The sequence below is a fragment of the Elgaria multicarinata genome, chromosome 6 (assembly GCF_023053635.1).
Source record: "Elgaria multicarinata webbii isolate HBS135686 ecotype San Diego chromosome 6, rElgMul1.1.pri, whole genome shotgun sequence".
Taxonomy (NCBI): domain Eukaryota; kingdom Metazoa; phylum Chordata; class Lepidosauria; order Squamata; family Anguidae; genus Elgaria; species Elgaria multicarinata.
In genome coordinates this window covers 108,552,298-108,572,216 of record NC_086176.1, presented here as the reverse complement: position 1 = coordinate 108,572,216, position 19,919 = coordinate 108,552,298, and the positions used below count along the sequence as shown (strand labels likewise).

Below are 19,919 nucleotides of genomic sequence, written 5' to 3'. Positions count from 1 at the left end.
TTAGTAGACAAATCAATCTGGCAAGGGTTCCTTGATTGTAGAAAGTTTAAAATGTCAAAAATGGTGCATCAAGCAGCTTCATCCATCCAAATAAGATGCGTCATAGGCTCATAATCACATAGCGCTCTCTGCTTTTGAGGGAGCCTGACTCCATATTCATCTAGGGCAATCACACTTCTCTTACACAACACACTAGTATGTTTGTTTATCCAATACAGTGAATTATACAGATTACATTGCACTTTCCCAAAAGTGTTAGTAATAACTTGATTTTCATTCAGGATAAGCAATGTTATTGTTTGCCATCTATACCATTTCTGAATGGCATAAAGAGCTGTAATTAGTAACTTGCTTTGGTATAAATGGAACATACCACATGCCACTTCAAAATTTAATCCAGACTCCGTGAATCGGAATAGAATTTACTTGGGTTAATATCCAAATTTGAGCAATAGGAAATTCAAGTGTCTTTCCTGCGGAATTTAGGATGAAGCTAGTTTAAATATTTTGTAAAAGGCTTATATTTACCTGATGATCCTCTGAGCGGCATACTGATGAAGTGAGCGGAACTGTGCTGACATATTGGCTAAAGCTGCCAAACAATTTGTATGAAGGTATTTGTCCTGTTGGAGATGAGGAGGGGGAAAAACACACACGTCAGACTATCCTTTCTGTGTACAGCAAGACCTGTCAAAAGAAAATCGCTCACTGGCCTAACATCCGTTTACCGGAGGCAAGGCTGCAATAAAGACAAACCAAACTTGTGTTCTGATTTTAGAAGTAAGCATAGTGATATCTCCTGCAATCGCAGCATAATATGCTTGGGTCTTTTACAGAGGTGTCACTGCATATCTATTGTGTGTGGCTGCATATTTAAACCTGGTCAGAAGCTAAGCTAAAGAACAGATTTCCTTACTTTCCCACTCTTTAATATTTATTTTATAGAAAGAATACTTCTAACAACAATAAAAAAAGGTTTGCAATAGTTCAATTTCCCTTTTTAGCTTGGTACTCAATGTCCTAAGTAAAGGGTGTTGATTTTAATGGAATTTCCAGAATTCCAGCTGTTAGAACCATGTGGACTCATATAGAATACTATTTCACAATGTTTTCTCACTTTTGAAAAATTTAGCATATGGGCAAGGGCCACAGCTCAGTTGTAGCTCATATGCGTTAGTCCCTAGCATCAACGTTAAATGATCTCGGATAAGGAAGGCTGGGAAAAACTTCCGGCCAAGACCCTAAAGATTTGCTGTCAGTCATAGTAGACAGTACCAGACTAGACGGACCAAAGGCTACTCTCTGAAGTAGCTTCATATAGTCAACAGGAAAAAAAAGACGTTTACTAGAAGTCATTCTTCATAAACGTCTCTATTAGTATTTTGGCTATAAGTGATAAACATATTCAATCTCTCACATTTCCAACATTTTCAGTTCTCATTCTTATCTGTGAATGATGTGCCACTGTGACAGCATTTTAAAACTGGTTCTCCTTAGATTCTTCCATAGCAAGAATGCTCTCTCTCTCTCTGTGTGTGTGTGTGTGTTTTCTTTCCCATAACAGCACTCTTGCATTATCATTATTATTTGTTGGGAATTAGCTTGTGATGACAGGGAATTGCACATCTGTTCTATGTGAAATCAGCCCAAAATACAACACTTACCCTTGTTCTTGTCATGTTGTACTGAATAGTTCTTATTACTACCAGTATCAGGAGACTCCCCAGTGAAATTTCTGTTAACACACGTTCCGAGTACCAAGTAATATTTTTTAATATCTGCAAAGGCAAAAAAGAGCACAAGTTATTGTCCTTCAGTAGGGAAGATTGTGCCATTCTCTAAAGACAGTAGTGCACACGCTGGTAACTTCAAGGCTCAACTTCTGCAATGCGCTCTACATAGGGCTACCTTTGTGCCTAGTCCGGAAACTTCAACTACGATAGTTCAAAATATGGCAGCCAGGTTGGTCACCGGGGTGACCACATTACACCAGTTTTAAAATCTCTTCACTGGCTGCCAATTAGTTTCCGAGCAAAGTATAAAGTGTTGGTTATCACCTTGGTTTGGGTCCAGGCTACCTGTGGGATCGCCTTCTCCTATACAATATGAAGAGTATTTAAGGGGAGGGACCCCATCAAAGACCACAAATTGCAAAGTAAGAGATATAGGTCCACAGTGAAGCGCATATTCCTCTCAGATACCCCTTCTGTAAGCATGACAACTAGAGTGTCAGGATAAAAGCTTGTCATGCTCTTTGTGCTGAGAGAAAGAGGAACACTGGGGAAAGGATAGCGTTCTCTAAAACTTTCACATCAACAAAGATTCCAGGAGTATGCTTACATTGGTAACAGAGGCCACAGTGCTATCAGACTCAATATATATTTAAGTAGGGAACTGCCCAGGAAGTCCAACACAATTTGACTTCAAAAGAGGAAACTTCTCTAAAATGAGAAAACTGGTGAAAAGGAAGTTGAAAGGGGAGTCAAGAGGGATAATTCACTTCAAAATGTGTGGAAGATGCTCAAACCCACAATAACAGAAGATCAGCTAAAATGCAACCCACGGGTTAGGAAAGGTAGCACTGAGTTCAAGAGATCTAGCAGTTAAGAACATCAGAAGAGCCATGCTGGATCAGACCAAGGGGTCCATCTAGTTAAAATTTTAATTTTAACTTTGCTGTTTTAAATTTGTACTTTTGCACTGCTGCTGGTTTTATCTTGGTTGTGCTTTTATATTGTATTTTATATTATGTTTTTATACTATTGTTTTGTTTTGAATTGTCTTAATTTTGTAAACCGCCCAGAGAGCTTCAGCTACTGGGTGGTATAGAAATGCAATAAATAAATAAATAAATAAATAGTGTATACAGGCTTACTGCTTCTGTTACTGGAGGTAGCACATAGCCATCAGGACTAGTAGCCATTGTTAGCCTTCTCCTCCAGGAATTTATTCAATCCCCTTTTAAAGCCATCCAAATAGGTGGCCATTACCACATCTTGTGGAAGGGAATTCCATATGCACTGTGTGAAGAAGTCCTTCCTTTCATATGTCCTGAAACTCTCACCAATCAGTTTCATGAGATGACCCCGGGTTCTAGTATTATGAGAGAGGGAGAAAAATGTCTCCCTATCCACATTCTCCACACCATGCATAATTCTGTACACATAATTCTATCATGTCTCACCTTAGCCTCCTTTTTTCCAAGCTGAATATTCCAGCTGTTGTAACCGTCCCTCATAGGTGAGATGCTCCAGTCCCTTGATCATTTTAGTTGCCCTTTTCTGCATTTTCCCCAGCTCTACAATATCTTTTTTTGGGTGTGTTGATCAAAACTGTACACAGTATTTTAAGTGTGGTCACACCATAGACTTGTATAAAGGCAGTATGATACTGGCAATTTTATTCTCAATTCCTTTTCTAATAATGCCTAACATAGGAGTTTGCCTTCTTTACAGTGGCTGCACACTGGGCTGACATTTTCATCGAGCTGTTCAGCACAACCTCAAGATTTCTTTCTTGGTCAGTAACCACTGGGGAACATGGATGGGAGGGTGTTGTTGCACCGTGTCCTTCTTGTGGGTCCCTGGTCAACAGCTGGTCGGCCACAGTGTGAACAGAGTGCTGGACTAGATGGACCCTTGCTCCGGCATGGTTATTTAACAAGTGTGAGTACTTCCTTGCACGTAGGAGACCATCTCAGTAACAGTGAACCTACAGCTGCTGGGGGCTGCAGTCAGTGGGTACAATCCCACTCCCACCTCACAAATTAGGGAGCTCATAGGAACACATCTCGTACTTTTCCCATTTCATGGCTACTGTTTACATCTCTCGTTCGCTCACTCTCATCTACAAGCGCATTTGTGCATGTGCACACTTGCATGTATATGTTGCAACACTGCTTTTACTGAAACGTTTTTATATAGTAATTTTGCAAAGTCCATTTCCAGTAACATACTGAACAAGTTATGAATGATAGACAAAAATCCATGCTGGTGTCTCTGGCAAACGACAGCAACACTTTATGCTTCTGATGAATGTAAGTTCACAAAAGCTTATAGGGCTCTTTAGTTTATCTGTTGAAATTCTCTCAGAGCTCAGGAAAGCCAATGTTTGCAAGGTCTTTGGGAACTGCCACTGTTGCTAAAGCAACTACAATACAAGTCTAGCCAAAGAGATAAGAGTTGCTTCTATGTGAATCCTTTTTTTTTTTAGATTGCCATTCTTTGTTCATGCCTGACGTTGTGGCCAACTTGTTGTATTTAGTGTTGCCCTCTTACATTTTTTCAGACCTAATATCTGATGCTGCTGATAATGCTGCAATAACACACAACTGCAGTGCCAGCCTATCGAATGTGGCCAGGCAAAACGCTCAAGGCTTTTAAAGGCTTCCCTGCTTTTAATTAAAAGTTTCCCTCCTTGCAGGTTTCATACTTATTTTGATAGAAAAGATAGAAAGCAAAAAAGCAAGGGACCTAGTAATTTAAACAATGACACCTTCATTACTAATGAATCCATTACTAATCCTGCAGTCACAAAAAACAGGAAGAAATACAACCAGAAAGCGGAGGAAATGTTTAATTAACATTGCAGGGGACTTTTGCTGAACAGGGCTTACTTGGGAGTGAACATTATAGATCTTGGCCATGGAGAAGAATATGAAGTACTATGTGGAACATCTGTTTTGGGCAATATCCCCGGAGTACTACAGGGCTTTAGTGTGAAAGCGATCAACAATTTGCAGAAAATATAATGAAGTGTGACAATTTCCAGTAAACATTTTATGCTAACTAAGGAAAATGGTATTATTGGAACTGAAACCGTCTCCAAAGAGTCAAGGATAAATAGGTGGGAAGACGTTGCAGAGCACACGCTTTGAATGCACGAAGTTCCCGGTTCAATTCCTGACATCTCTCATTAAAGGTTCTCAAGAAGAATAGCTAGGGAAGAGCTACGCCCAAGACCTTGGAGAAATTCTACTGCTAATGGGCTATATCAGGTCTGATATGGTATAAAGCAGCCTCATTTTTTTTTCCAGTTCAGCATGAAGTTACCACTTAAGAGTTCTAGAAAATCTGAACCACCCAGGCAATTACTGGCTGCCTTGAGGCCCAGTATTGGGCAAAATGCGGGATACAAATTAATAATAATAATAATAATAATAATAATAATAATTACACAGTAAACCTGTAAGCGAATAAAACCTTCTAATACTAAAACATGATTCACTCAAAACTTTGGGGAAAAAAGAATGACTGATATGACACCTGCATAGAAAATAAAGAGTAAGTAAGTTCTTAGTGTTAAAATAGACAATAATGGTAATGGTAATGATAATAGGAAGAAGAAGGAGGAGGAGGAGGAGGCAGCAACCATCTGTGAAAATAACTTGTGAATTTACAGATCAGTTACAATTAATACCAAAAATGGAACTATTAATTTAAAATGAGGTGGGGAGAAACAGAAATGGGGATTCTTAATTTCAGACAGAATTAAGATTAATTCGAAGATTAATGGGTGGTTGTTTTTTCATTACTTTGTCTTACTAAAACATTTCTGGTTTGTTATTTGTCTGATTTGTTTAAGCTACTAGTTTGAATTTTGAAGTGATGGAGGAGAAACGCATGTGCGTATTCAGAAGACAGAGAACTCTTGTAAGAGAGAGGGAGCTCTCTTGGTCTTCCATTTTCCCCAGAGATTCTCTCTTTGACTGTATGTTTATTTTCCAATATTGATACAGTTTAATCCAGACACCGAAAAGAGACAATACAGTAGAGATGGCAATGCAGACGCACAACTAATTAATGCATATTTGTTTCACTGTATACAGTGAGGCATCAAACGGGCGGGTTGACCCTACTCTTGCATGGTGTACTTTTACTAAAAGCCATAGTCTTCCAATGTATTTTAAATGTTACAATTTTAACTATTTAAATTTACAAAGCAAGAGTGTACACTAAGGAACTCTCAACAGTTAGAACATCTGTGTTTAACTAAGCATTTAACTAATCTTTGTTAAATGATCCTGACCATGCACAATTGCTGAACAACCTATTAGCATTAGATGCACACTGTTGGATCAGATGAAGTCAAGAAGCCCAGCAATCAGCAGGCACTAGGTCATCCACTGGAAATTGGCCAGTGAGCCACTAGTGCACCATGCCCACCTGAAATTGGGTTTGTTTAGTTTGGAAAAAAGGAGGCTAAGGGGAGACATGATAGAGGTATACAAAAGTATGCATGAAGTGGAGAATGTGGATAGGGAGACATTTTTCTCCTTCTCCCATAATACTAGAACCCAGAGTCATCCCATGAAGCTGATTGGTGGGAGATTCAGGACAGATAAAAGGAAGTCCTTCTTCACCGAGTGCATAGTTAAGCTATAGAATTCACTACCACAAGATGTGGCGATGGCCAACAATTTGGATGGTTTTGAAAGGAGATTGGAGACTATCAATGACTACATGCTACCTCTGGTATCTGAGGCAGTTGATGGGGAACATGGATGGGAGGGTGCTGTTGCACTGTTTCCTGCTTTGTTGGTCCCTGGCTGACAGCTGGTTGGCCACTGTGTGAACAGAGTGCTGAACTAGATGGACCCTCGATTTGATCCAGCATGGCACTGGATCAAATGCCATGCTGGATCCAGCATGGCATTTGATTGAGCATGGCACCAAATGCACAGTTACAAGATGGGGGATACTTAGCTCAGCAATACTACAAACGAGAAGCATCTTGGAATTGTTGTAGATCACAAGCTGAATATGAGCCAACAGTGTGATATGGCTGCAAGAAAGGCCAATGCTATTTTGAGCTGCATTAATAGAAGTATAGCTTCCAAATCACATGAGGTACTGGTTCCTCTCTATTCGGCCCTGGTTAGGCCTCATCTAGAGTATTGTGTCCAGTTCTGGGCTCCACAATTCAAGAAGGACGCAGACAAGCTGGAGCGTGTTCAACCAGGATGATCAGGGGTCTGGAAACAAAGCCCTATGAAGAGAGACTGAAAGAACTGGGCATGTTTAGCCTGGAGAAGAGAAGATTGAGGGGAGACATGATAGCACTCTTCAAATACTTGAAAGGTTGTCACACAGAGGAGGGCCAGGATCTCTTCTCGATCCTCCCAGAGTGCAGGACATGGAATAACAGGCTCAAGTTAAAGGAAGCCAGATTCCAGCTGGACATCAGGAAAAACTTCCTGAATGTTAGAGCAGTACGACAATGGAATCAGTTACCTAGGGAGGTTGTGGGTTCTCCCACACTAGAGGCATTCAAGAGGCAGCTGGACAACCATCTGTCAGGGATGCTTTAGGGTGGATTCCTGCATTGAGCAGGGGGTTGGACTCAATGGCCTTGTAGGCCCCTTCCAACTCTGCTATTCTATGATTATGTTCTTAAGTTTAACATTCTGTCAGCAAAGTACTTCAGGACCTCTGGCTCAGGTAATAGGAGAAAGAGCTGAAAATTAGCTTATGGAGGATAGAAAAAGTACTTTTTGTTGGTCTGAGATCATGAAGTGCACTTCTAAATACATATATCTTTCTATGCAGCAACCATTATTATTTACTAGGGGACCAAATGCATTCAACTAGCACAGCAGAGAATCAACTTCCCCAATCCAAAACTATTTCCTTCCAGAATATTCCTAACGATTTGACTCCTGCCTAGAGCTTAATAATACATGCAGTGCTGTGTGTCCAGGCGGAGAATCTGAAAAATAAGTGCTCCCTGAAGAAAACAGTGTCCTGCTAGATTTACTTGTTATTCCCATTATTAAGAAAACAAGATTCAATATGGGCACAGGTAGCTGCTTGTGTGAAGCCAATGGCAGAAGGAGATCTTATTTTTTTATCTTCTTTCCAAGGAAGCCAAAACCACATTTTATTTTCAAACAAAAATCCTTTGACCAGACAGGAAAGCTTTTGCGGCTTCCTTGGGGGAACCCAAGTCAGAGTCTATATAATCAGTGATTTATAAAATGGTACTTACTAAAATTAATCGTAACTATCAATAAATAAGTGTGGGTACAATACCACAAGAGGAAAATACATTCAAGGACTCACAAAGGCAATACAGTTATAAAAGCAGGATGGAGGGGTAATGAAGGATGGAACGGGAAACGCAGCCTGATGCAGAACATCTTCATTATTTGTGTTTCCTCTGTCTTCAACCCTAGGACAAAAGCCACTTCCTTCCAAACCTGCTAAAAATTACCCAGCAAAGCAGTTTTTGAGAGGCCTTATTCATTCCTAACTCTCTTAAAAATGGATACAAAAGATGGCGCTTAAACTTGAACATGAAATGAATTGTGTCTTGAGTATGTACACCAACCTTCATTCCAATATGCTTCGCGGAAGGTATTTCATTGCACCAAATCTAGAATTTTCCCTCCTCTCCTCCCACACCCCTTTGCAGGCAGATATAGAGGCTCGGAGTGTGGCAACGAGGGACAGGGCCTTATCGGTGGTGGCCCCCAGACTATGGAACGATCTCCCTGACGAGGCTTGCCTGGCACTAACGCTGTTATCTTTCCGGCGCCAGGTTAAGACTTTCCTCTTTGCCCAGGCATATAGCGGCACATCTTAATTACCCACATGTTTAAGTTCTTTAACGGCTTTTAATGCTTTATGTGTGTATGTTCCGTATTTTAGAATTTTAAATTTTGTATACTTGTTTTTATCTCAATTTTAGAATTTCTGTAAACCGCCCAGAGAGCCCTGGCTATGGGGGTGGTATATAAGTGTAAAAAATAAATAATCATAATAATACCCCTGACTATTATGTCTGACCGTAACTCGGACCATTTGCCCATCACCATAAATTCCCATCCATGGGAAACAATTCAGCAAGATTGCAACAGGGATGTCCTAGAGCCTGATCATTTACAAGAAGAGCAGAAAACAATGTCTAGAATAGAAGAAAAAATCAACAACCATGAAACTAGTTCCATGTGTCCAAAGGGAGTTGGAATCAGTGAGTTTCTTTTCTTGAAGTTATTATCATTTTCCCTTTTCCTCTTAATTAGTGATCTCGTTGTATTGCTGTGTGATGTTATTCCTTTTTTTACCCCGTATTTTCAACATTGTTTTAAAATAAAACTTTATGTTAAAGAAAATAAAAAAAGGAACACAGAGGACCCTGACCCCTCCCACCCACCCCCATGTTGAATGACAAAAGCGTTTGAAACAGAGTTGTATTTCAAAAGCAGATTGTGATATAACAGGCCAGGGGTGGAAGGGAGAGAAATACATACACACACACACACACACACACACACACACACACACACACACACATATTTCCCATTGGGCTACCATAAGCCCCTTGTGGGAGCAAAAGTACCTCTATGAATCTTGGCCAGTGTGTTTAATTTTATCTCTAGACTGACTTCACCTATCAGTTCTAAAAGAGAAAACGTGCTATAACTGCAAGGAAAGAAGCCCTGGCCTCTCCTCCCCTTGCCCGCTGCTCCTCAGAATCCAAGTGCTTGCTTATTTATTTATTTATTTATTACATTTATATACCGCCCCACAGCCGAAGCTCTCTGGGCGGTTTACAACAATTAAAAATAGTAAACATCAAAAGTATACAAAAATTTAAAAAACATAAAAACAGTATGTGAGGGTTTTAGAGGACAGACAACAATGTACTGGTACAAATCGAGCTGCTTGCATGATCCAGAGCCCTTTGCACATGTACTCTGTTTGGTCTTTGATCCCAGGGCCACGATGGTCCCTAATGCCTGGGTCACAAAGACATTTCCAGATGGCTGCTGTCACAGTGCCCCACTGATCAGGAGAACCCCACTGTGAAGCCTTCAGCACATCAGGACAGATATTGCGCCATTGACTTTGTGAGCAGAGGCATTCGTATGCCTTGGCCACACTAAGCCCTGCAACAAGGGTGCTTCTGAGAGCTCCCGCTCATTGCACAGGCTTCTCTAGCACTGAGGAAATGCTTAGACAGCCCAAACATGGCAGCAGGAGCAGCACAGCTCATCCACAGGGATCACCAAAGACCAGAAGGGCAGGGAGGGTTCCACCTCCATCCTGGTCTTCTCTCCAGAACTGCTGTACTACATCATCTTCTTGACCATGAGGGACGTGGTGGCTCTGGGTCAGACCTGCTGGTACATCCACGAGGTATGCGACAGTGAGTGGATGTGTAGGCAATGGTAGGCATTCTGTGTAGGCAATGTGTAGGCATTCTGTAGGCAACGGATCAGCTGTTGCCTACAGAATGAAAACTTGTGTCATAACCGGCCATGGAAGAGATTGGCCATCCTCAACTGCACCAAGGGCTTGTATGTCCAGATGTTCAGCCGCCCAAAGCATTTTGACAGGGAGATAGTTGCACCACTGATCTTGCACAACTACCAAAAGTTCTTGCCCACAAAGGACCACATCTTTATCCTGGACTACAACAGCATCCCTTCTTCCTCAAGAATGCCCTGGTCTCCCTCCATCACATCTGATCCAGCAGATCCTGCTGATGGGGCAGAAGACACAAAGGTACCTCTTGCTCTTGACAGAGGAAGGGAAGATGTACGGTTTGCTGGTAGTTGAGACAGAGCTAGATTAGCCAGATGCCAACACCATGCACTTGCAGCTGCATAAAGTCTCCATGAGCCTTCCCCACATCTCCATCTGCAAAGTGCAGGGAAACCCGAGCAGCACTGCCTATCTCACAGATGAGGGCACAGCATACTTTGAGTCTAACTTGCCCTTTATGTACTATGTTCTATGATATCTTATCTTGGGCTTCTTGGTGGATCAGCAAATACCCCTGGCACTCCCTCTCCCAGCCAAGGTGGTCAAGATTTGGCTCAAGCATCTGGGGCTTGTGGTTGAATTTGACCAAATCTACAAGGCAAAGAGACAACCACCACTATGGTCAGCTGGGCACTAGGGACAAGACAGACCATGGAGAGCTTGTCCAGGTGCTCAACCTCACGTGCCCCATAGACATCTATTGTGGCACCCACTGCACTCTCATCCTCAGTCAAAGCAGTGACCTGATGGGCTATGGCTGCAGAAGTGAGGGCCACCTGCCTGGATGGCCCAATGGTAGAACCTTATTTGTTCAGCTACACATCAAGGTGATGCCCGCCACATCATCTCCACCTGCAAGGCCCCCTACATCTTGTCTGGCCATGACACTGAGGAGGCTCCTGCCTTCCATGAGCTGCCTGACAGCAGTGCCGATGTGGCACCAGGTGACATGGAAACTATGGCTGCCCAGGTATGCGAAGAATACTTCAGCCAACTGCACAATTCCCCCCAACTCTGGAGGGGCGCATGGTCAAGATGGAGGACACTGTTGGCAGTATGCCCCTTGTGACATTCCAGATGATCCAGCAGGCAGCTGAGCTTCAGGAAGCCCCTTCTTCCAACTAGCTCACAGATCATGGCTTCCCCTGTCCCCAATACCCCACCCTTATAAACACCATGGTTCATGATTAATGGATGTTGTCTTTGTGTATACTGCCTGTTGTGTTTTTACGGGTTTAAATTTTGTATACGGTTTTTAATGTTTTAATTTTTCCTAAACCACCTAGGGAACTTTGGCTATGGAGCAGTATAGAAATAATAATAATAATAATAATAATAATAACAATAATAATAATGAGCTTGAGAGGGGTGAAGAAAGACACACACACATAAAATTGGATGACCTTGCAGTCAGATTAACTTCATCATAAATGTGGTTTTTAAGAAACCAATAGAAACAACTGAATTCAAATGAATTAAGTTCCCATTAAGTTCCCATTAAAATCAATGAGACTTAAGCTTGTCACAAATAACTTTTCACACTGATTTCAGTGAGACCTAAGCGTGATTAACAGTTTGCATCTGTTGATGGATCACAAACTAGAGTTCAAATGCAGACAAAACCCCCTGAACCTAACTTCTTTCTTCAGGACTCTCAATATTTATCTAATCAACTCTGCAAGGTAAATTGGCTACTTTGTATTACTTTATTCAAATGGGGTCTACAAAGGGAATCTTACTGAAGTGGCAATAAGACTTTCTCGAAAAATATTTGGCAGGAATGGCACTACAGGAAAAACCTAGAAAGGCTCAAATGCTGAGGAGTAAATTGAATCCATAAAATCAACAGCCATCCTAGTGAACTTGGCAACAATACTTACACAGACCTACATTTAATTATTATTATTATTTTGAGTAACTTTAACATAACTCATAGCTTACCACTTCATGAATGGATCGATTGAAACCATCGTCTTCAGTAAGGATTAACAATATTATCAGAGCCATGTAAACATGGTGAGAATTCCTTTCTTCCACATGATAAAGTATCTCAAGAATTGGCAGAACCTTGAAGTGTGGGGTGAGGAAGAGAGAAATAGGGATGTATTAGAATAGTATTTTAAATTTCCCAGAACAAAAATGCAGGTCCAGTTTTTGCTTTCACTCCTGCTTTTACTTAGCCATTAATTAGGAAGAAAAAGAAGAAACATAAAAAAGCAATTTCTACTGACATAAAAAAATTACCCTTTTGTGTGCTTTTATTCTGCTGCCAGAACAAACCAAAAACCAGGTAAACAAAATTGGGTGGGTCGACTTACAATTCAATTCCTAATAAGCAAGACTTCTGGTGGTACATTTAAGAAGGATCACTATATTCTAAGTTTCCAGATCTCAATTTACATTACAGGGCTAATAATAATACACGTCTAACTGAATCTCTTCAGCAGGTAAAGCGGAGAGGGACTAATATTTTACCAGTATTACTACTCAGCATGGTTTGAAGGCCCTTATGCTACTTCTGTTTGAAACAGGCATCCTGTGTTATTTTTTCCTTGAAATTATTTCAATATTTTTCAAATCAAAGAATGGTTAAACGGTTTACTAGATCCTGCAAAGTTTATTGTTAGGTTATTTTTGAAGACTCCCTTAGCATGTACTGCAATGATTGCTACACTCCTTCCCTCGGTACAAGATGCCTGTTCTCCTCTCCCCTTTTCTCGTCTTTACCAATCAAGTCCTCAATCAGGTCTTGTTGCTAGGAGAAACTGAAGTCTGTTTTCTGAATAATGCGTAGTTTAAAGATAGCAACTCAGTCCCATACTGTTCATTTTATGGGTTACCTTCTTATACTAGAAACGACTGAATACTGAATATTCAGTATTGAATATTCAATATTGTTCTTCTTGGGGAAGAACAATACTGTTCTTCCCCAAGTAAGCAAAATATCGTCATTCTTTTATTCTAGTGAGCAAAGATAGGAACATATGCTAAAAGCAAAGGGAAGGTGTTGGAACTCTCTCCTATAGCATTTGCAGTGGTTCGCTTGGTTAAGCCATCTTAAAAATTGGTGATGCTGAAATGCATTTCTTTGTCTAGAAACAACTTTGTTGCTGCAACACCCTGAGCTTTTCCTGAGTGCACTTTTTGGACCGGTACTCCTGCCCATAATATTGCCAGGATTCAATTGTTTTTGTCTGTCTCTTCTGCCAAGACTCTTGTTCATGCATTGGTTATTTCTCGGTTGGACTACTGCAACCTTCTTCTCACTGGCCTTCCTTCTTCTCATATCAGTTCGTTGGTTTCTGTTCACCACTCCGCTGCTAAGATCATCTTCTTGGCTCGCCGCTCTGACCATGTTACTCCGCTTCTGAAATCTCTTCATTGGCTTCCAATTCACTCCAGAATCCAATATAAACTTCTCCTGTTGACCTACAAAGCTTTTCACAGCCTAGCTCCTTCCTATCTTTCCTCTCTCATCTCACACTATTGCCCCGCTCGTGCTCTTCGCTCCTCTGATGCCATGTTTCTTACCTGCCCAAGGGTCTCTACTTCCCTTGCTCGGCTTCGTCCATTTTCTTCCGCTACCCCTTACGCCTGGAACGCTCTTCCAGAACATTTGCGAACTACAAGTTCAATCACAGTTTTTAAAGCTCAGCTAAAAACTTTTCTTTTTTCTAAAGCTTTTAAAACTTGATTTTGATCTGACTTTTATACTGTTAGTTTTACTCTACCCTGTGCCTGTTTGGTGCATTCTCTTCCCCTTCTTATTGTTTTATTATGATTCTATTAGAATGTAAGCCTATGCGGCAGGGTTCTGCTATTTTATTGTTTTGCTCTGTACAGCACCATGTACACTGATGGTGCTATATAAATAAATAAATAATAATAAATCATTTGAAATTCTGATAGACTGCCATGAGTGTCACAAGGGGTTCGCACATGTGTAAAATGGCTGTCATGATGGACATGGCTGGTTCCAAAATACCCATTCCCCAAAAGGCAAAGCCGTGGGAGTCAAAGAAAAGTAATTCGCCCAAAAGAGAGGTGGGATATGAGCTCCAAAATAGAAACTGGTATTTTGAACCCAAATAAAGATGGTTCTGGAGGGCGGCACTTTGTTTCACAGCATGCCAGCTTCCCAGTTGTTGGGTTTTAAAAAATTTTTTTTAAAAAATTAAGAAATAAAATAAAAATCATGAGTTGCAGAGAGGTTGGTGGACGCCAAAACAACTGTCTATTGTCCGTCGGCAACACTTAGGAGACTCCAGATTCAGGTTATTGGTTGGAGGGTTAGGTGGATTTCAAGCTTCCATACATACAATTCCTTTCAGAGCTGCTAGTAATTGGGAGAGAGGAGAGCTATGAACAGATCGAGACAGATCCATTGAAAACTAAGCTCAGGAAAGAACTGAGCAATGCCAGAGTATAACTGTACCAAGACACAATGAATCAATTACTATAAAAGATTTTTTTAAAAAAAAAAATGTCAGTGGAATAAAATCCAACTGACAAAATAGAAGTCAGGCTCACAAGCTAGGAAGTAGCATAGCAAATTTGTCACTGACACTTCGGGGGAGGGGGGAATATCAAGGAAAGAACAGCGTAGATTCAATTCCTTTTTTCTTGTGGCATAAACACAGGAACAACAAACGAAATGCATACAAAGCAACCTGGAATTAAATGGCAACAACAGCGGTTGCTTTATAACCTGGATGTGAAAAGATTGACTTTCATTCATGCTTCCCATCAACGTAATCAACTTTTCCTAGAAAGTGTGTTGCTGTGCTTTAGAATATAATTTCTTGGGTTACAAGCAACTTTTCACTAGAGAATAGATCACAACCTTCTAGATCAGAGATGTAAAGTCTTGAGATCCTCTGACGTTATTTATTGAGGAAAGTTTTAAGTAAATAACTTTTTTTTTAACTGTCATCTAAAGACTAAAACAGGCTGCAAACAGAACAAAATTCTATGCCTTCTCCCAGAAACATTCATTTCCCCGCTTTTTAATTGCATCCAACCTGAGGAATAGGTTCTGTACAGGGCTCAAATTACTAGAGGATGGGTGTCTAGAGGGAGCTAAGACCCCTTACCATTTGTAATGGTCCTGTTAGCTATTATTTTTAGAAGGCTACAGGGGCCATGAATTGGCTACTACTGGAGGCGACAGGGAGTGAAGACTGGATTTCATTAAGGTCCACCTACTTTTCCCCACATAGCTCAGTACTGGTTCTGTGTAACTGAGGGTATGGCTAGACGAGGCCTTATCCCGGGGATTGCCCTGGGATCATCCCTGTGCATCCATATGATGCACAGGGCATCCTGGGAGCAGGGAGGTATGATCCCACCCCCCTTGCCCTGGTATATCGCCCTACCCGTTTTTCCCGATATTTCCGCGGTCTTGGGATGATCCCAAGACTGCGGACGTGTGGCCCTCCATCACTGGTATGTGCCGGATCCTCGCGAGTAGCCGGCACAGAGCTCCTCAGGAGCATCAGGGGGGGTGGGAGGGGTTTTTTTTCCTTAAAAAAATCACATTTTGTGCAGGAGCACTCCTGCGCTATTCTCCGATTCAAAAAAACCCACAAAATGGCGGGTGCAACGTCCTCTTCTCCCTGGGACATCACAGGCCATGTGTAGACCTCGTCTAGCCATGCCCTGAAAAGCTCACATACTGCATTGTCAGCTTTCATCCTGATAAATGTATTATTTTACTATCCTTGTATGTTTTGCTGTTCTTCAAATATGTAATTTTACACGTTTCACTTTTATACTAGCAATAAATATTTGCCCCTTAGCCTTTTCAACATATAGCTGGGCTAGTCAGAGAATGGTGATAAAAGAGTGGATCCATTCATAACAGCAGCATAAGGATGCTACTCTGTGTTCTGTTAGCTATAATCCCAGATGTGAGTGGGTGGCTTGGTTGTTCAACGGTGAGTTACACGCACTCTGCATACACTTCAGAGGCATTTTTCTGCCAGAAAGTCCCAGTTAATTGTAATATTGCCAGTGATTTAGAAGTGACTGTGAAAGTATGTCCAAAAATACACACAAATATACCCAAAAAGGCAAAGGCATGTAGAAGTGCAGACCATATGACCCACACATCATTCATGCACCCCCACGATAGTCTCACCACTTCCAAAATTCAACAGCCAACAGCAACCACAGTTGTATAACTTTTTAATTCTCATTTCATAAAATCAGAAAGAAAAGGAAACACGCCCTGATTGAGCTTTCACTCTAGTGCCTAGTTCTCTCAAGCACAGAACAAGAAGAAACATTTAACAAGGCAGCTTGAAAATTTTATACGTGTCGAGTATTAGTGGAATATTCAGTAAAATGCTTACCAGATTTTCCATATCCGTCCGAGCCAACATATATGTTCGAACATTGCTGTTCTGATGCAGTAGAGTGTACAAAAGAAGTGTAGCTTGATCAGAGTTCTGGTGTTCACACAAAGTGGTGTACAAACTGTTAAAATTGATCTGGAAAGTGTGAGGATTTGGTGTAGGAAGAGTTGTGCTATCTGGAAGGGAGGAAACAGCAGAAATATAGTTTTTAAAGGATTCATTTTTCAGACACACAAATCACCTTTAGCCTAAATATACATCTGGGGACCCATTGCTTAATTTTTTAACAACTATTTGAATGTTGTTGATGCTGGTGTTGTGACCCACCTTAGAAAAGGCGCAACCCAGTAGGGGGTCCCAACCTACCAGTTAAAGACCAATGTTTTAAATCTTGCTATATCTGTTGTTATGTTTTAAGTTTAGTTCTTATTTCTTTGTAACATTCTGTATGTATTGAAAAAAGGAAGTATCTAAACACCCCAAAAACCTATGATGGGCACAGTGATAGAAGACATTACTGAAAAAACAGGAAAATAACAGTCTTTTACTTTTATCTTTTTAGCATTTTTCTGTTTTTCCATTTACATCTCTAGTGAAGATCCTAGAAAACTACACAGATTCCATTCCTGACATCTCTGTTTAAAGGATTTCAAGGAGTAAGACTTGAAATGCTTGATAGCTTGGAATTGCAGCTAGCAGCAGCAGAAGTTAGCTTGAGATTAGAAAGACCAATGATCTGCCACAGGTCTGAACAGAACTACACATATCCCCAACCTCATATTTGACCATGTGCACAAATGCAAAGGTGGAAATGGCATTTGTAGGGGAGAATAAGGCCTACTGGTCTAGCATGACAGAAGGTTGAAGATCTCACGATATTTTTATCTCGAGATCTCCCCCTCTGTTTAGACGCAGCGCGCGATGATCTCAGAGGGAGAGGACATCGCGCCCGCCATTTTGTGTGTGTTTTTAAAGAGGAAGGAGCGCACCAGCGCTTGTGCACAAAAGGTATGTTTTTTTTTAATTTTTTAAGCATTTTCCCACTCCCCCACCCCACCCTCGATGAGGAGCTGGGAGAAACCGTGATGGTGGGCCACACCAATCATCCCTCCCTGATCCCGGGATCCCCTGTGTGTCATGTGAACACACAAGGACAATCCCAGGGATCGTCCTGGGGAAAAGCCCTGTTTAGTTATGGCCTTAGTGAAAGGGAGGGGTGCTTTGCACTTTCTATATCCATAGAATTCCCCTGTGTACGGCTCCTGCTCTCCCCATCACCCCTCCATTTTCCCTTCGCTGCAGCTTAGCCCTACTTTTGGAGCCCAGCTAGAGGGGGGGGAAAACTATTTTAAAGGGGGAAGGTGATTTGTGGGAGGAGATCAGCAAGCAGGGGGATGTTGAAGTGCCACTCTCCCACCTGACCATTCACCCCTGTCACTGCCCACCAAGCATTTGTTTTCCAAATAAGGCACGAGGTTGAGGATCCTGAATTTTCCTAGGAACAAACAGTCTCCCCCCACTCCCATAGGATGCAGTTTCATATAACTTCATCAATGTAACTGGAATGATTTCATACACAACTAAGTCATTATATTTAGCATCTGCATATAAAACTCAACTTGACACATGTGAATTCATAAGTTACTATTATTCCTGATTTGCAAATTAGAAACAAGAGGCTGGGAGGATAAGACTTACATATAACCACCCAACAACCAGGGCCCAAATTACGGAAGAAGAGGGGGGAGGAGAGAAGGGGAGGAGAGAACGTGCTTGGTCCCCATACCATTTCTGATGCCCCCTTAGCTACCAGTCCTAGAAGGATAACAGGGGGGAAGGAGGAAATGATTTGGCTAAAATGAGATGTGGGGAGTCCGGGGTTGGCGCTTGTGGATAATATTAAAGGTTTTTCTACTTTACACACACCTACTTTGAGCACCACCAATAAGCCCAGAGTAAGGCTAGGATTTGAATGTAATAAATCCCCTTACTTTTGTTTCTTGGCAGGTGATAAGTTTCTAAAAGGCACATACCTTGTGTGTTCCTGAAGGACATAATGGCTTGTCTGTAAGGGTTTGGTGAATCTGGTGCATCAGTCAGATTTGTCAGCACAAGCAGCAGCAGCAGACTTTGATTAGCTAGAGGTGAAGACTCTTCTTGCTGAGGAGCCCGCTTGCTTCCCACGCCTCCTAAAGTGAACACTGTCCACAGACCAGCTGAATGAAAAGGAGAAAGAGTGCGATTTAAATTTCTCGGATAGCCTCGGCTTGATGCTTGAACAATATTCTGAGCTCTGGTTTAGTTTGTACAAATTAAGGAAGCGATTTAGAAGTTTAGACCAGATATCAGTCGTATCTACACCTCACCCCAATAGGACAGAATTCTTTCAACCAAAGTACGTCAGAGCCAAAACGGAAATCATCTCAAAATGAAGAAATAGGGCCTTCTTAAGCATGTAATTTAAAACAGACATGCAGCCCGTTTCCACGTGCAGTTTCATAGTATTATGCTGTGTGATAGCATCCCTTGCCAAGAACAGAGGGACAGAAGAACACAAACAAATCCCCTTGTTCTGGTACAACAAGCTAGATACTCTGAACTAAATAATTGTGCCCAACGTGTACGTCCGAAGAAAAGCCAGAGGTGCCTGGAAAGAGGGGTGGGTGGGGATGCCATGGAAAGGCAAATGCGCTAGTCACCATCTTACACATCATCCCTGGATCAGGATTAGCCTGTAGCATGGCGCCCAGAAACAGCTCCCGAACAGCTCCTCAACTCAGTGTTATCACAACACACAAAGGATACAGCAGCACAGACTTTTAGGACTAGGGGCTGAGGCAGTTCACTTGTTCCTTCTGTTGAGGCAATATTTCCTTTCTACGCGTTTCTGCTAACACAACTTTTTATACAGGGGTCAGGAGAAACATTTTAAAAAGAAGCTAAGCATGTTTTGTTCAGTGATGCCACCTGCTTATTTCATTATAAACGTCGTTAATCCCACGTATGCCACCCTGAGCACCTTCGGGGAAGGGCAGGATACAAATGCAATAATCATAATTTGTCCTTGTTCTTAAAAGTATAGTAAGTACTGACTATTGCTCTATTACACCAAAGAAGTAATGCTTGTAATGGCATGCATCAAACCCCATAGAGCTTTATAAAAGCAAACGCTGATTATAACACAATTGTGGTGAAATTTCTCTTAAGCAATCACAGATGCAACAGCAACACAGTTGTCTAGGTGGTCTGACTAAACATATAAGGCACCTTTGGGACTCTATAAAGTATACCCATT

The 19,919-nt window shown here is 41.4% G+C and overlaps 1 protein-coding gene and 1 pseudogene across 2 annotated transcripts in view; one reads left to right on the top strand and one right to left on the bottom strand.

The window, feature by feature from the left end:
* Positions 1-19,919, bottom strand: part of DYM (dymeclin) — a 228,634-nt gene that overhangs the window by 126,814 nt on the left and 81,901 nt on the right. For both annotated transcript variants that reach the window (XM_063128261.1, XM_063128262.1), the window contains exons 10-14: positions 18,658-18,840; positions 16,622-16,800; positions 12,210-12,335; positions 1,665-1,778; positions 529-623 (exon numbers count right to left, since the gene is read on the bottom strand). In XM_063128261.1, coding sequence (XP_062984331.1) covers positions 529-623; positions 1,665-1,778; positions 12,210-12,335; positions 16,622-16,800; positions 18,658-18,840 — 697 coding nt within the window. The remainder of the gene's footprint in view (positions 1-528; positions 624-1,664; positions 1,779-12,209; positions 12,336-16,621; positions 16,801-18,657; positions 18,841-19,919) is intronic.
* Positions 6,408-11,393, top strand: LOC134400124 (F-box only protein 24-like; annotated as a pseudogene).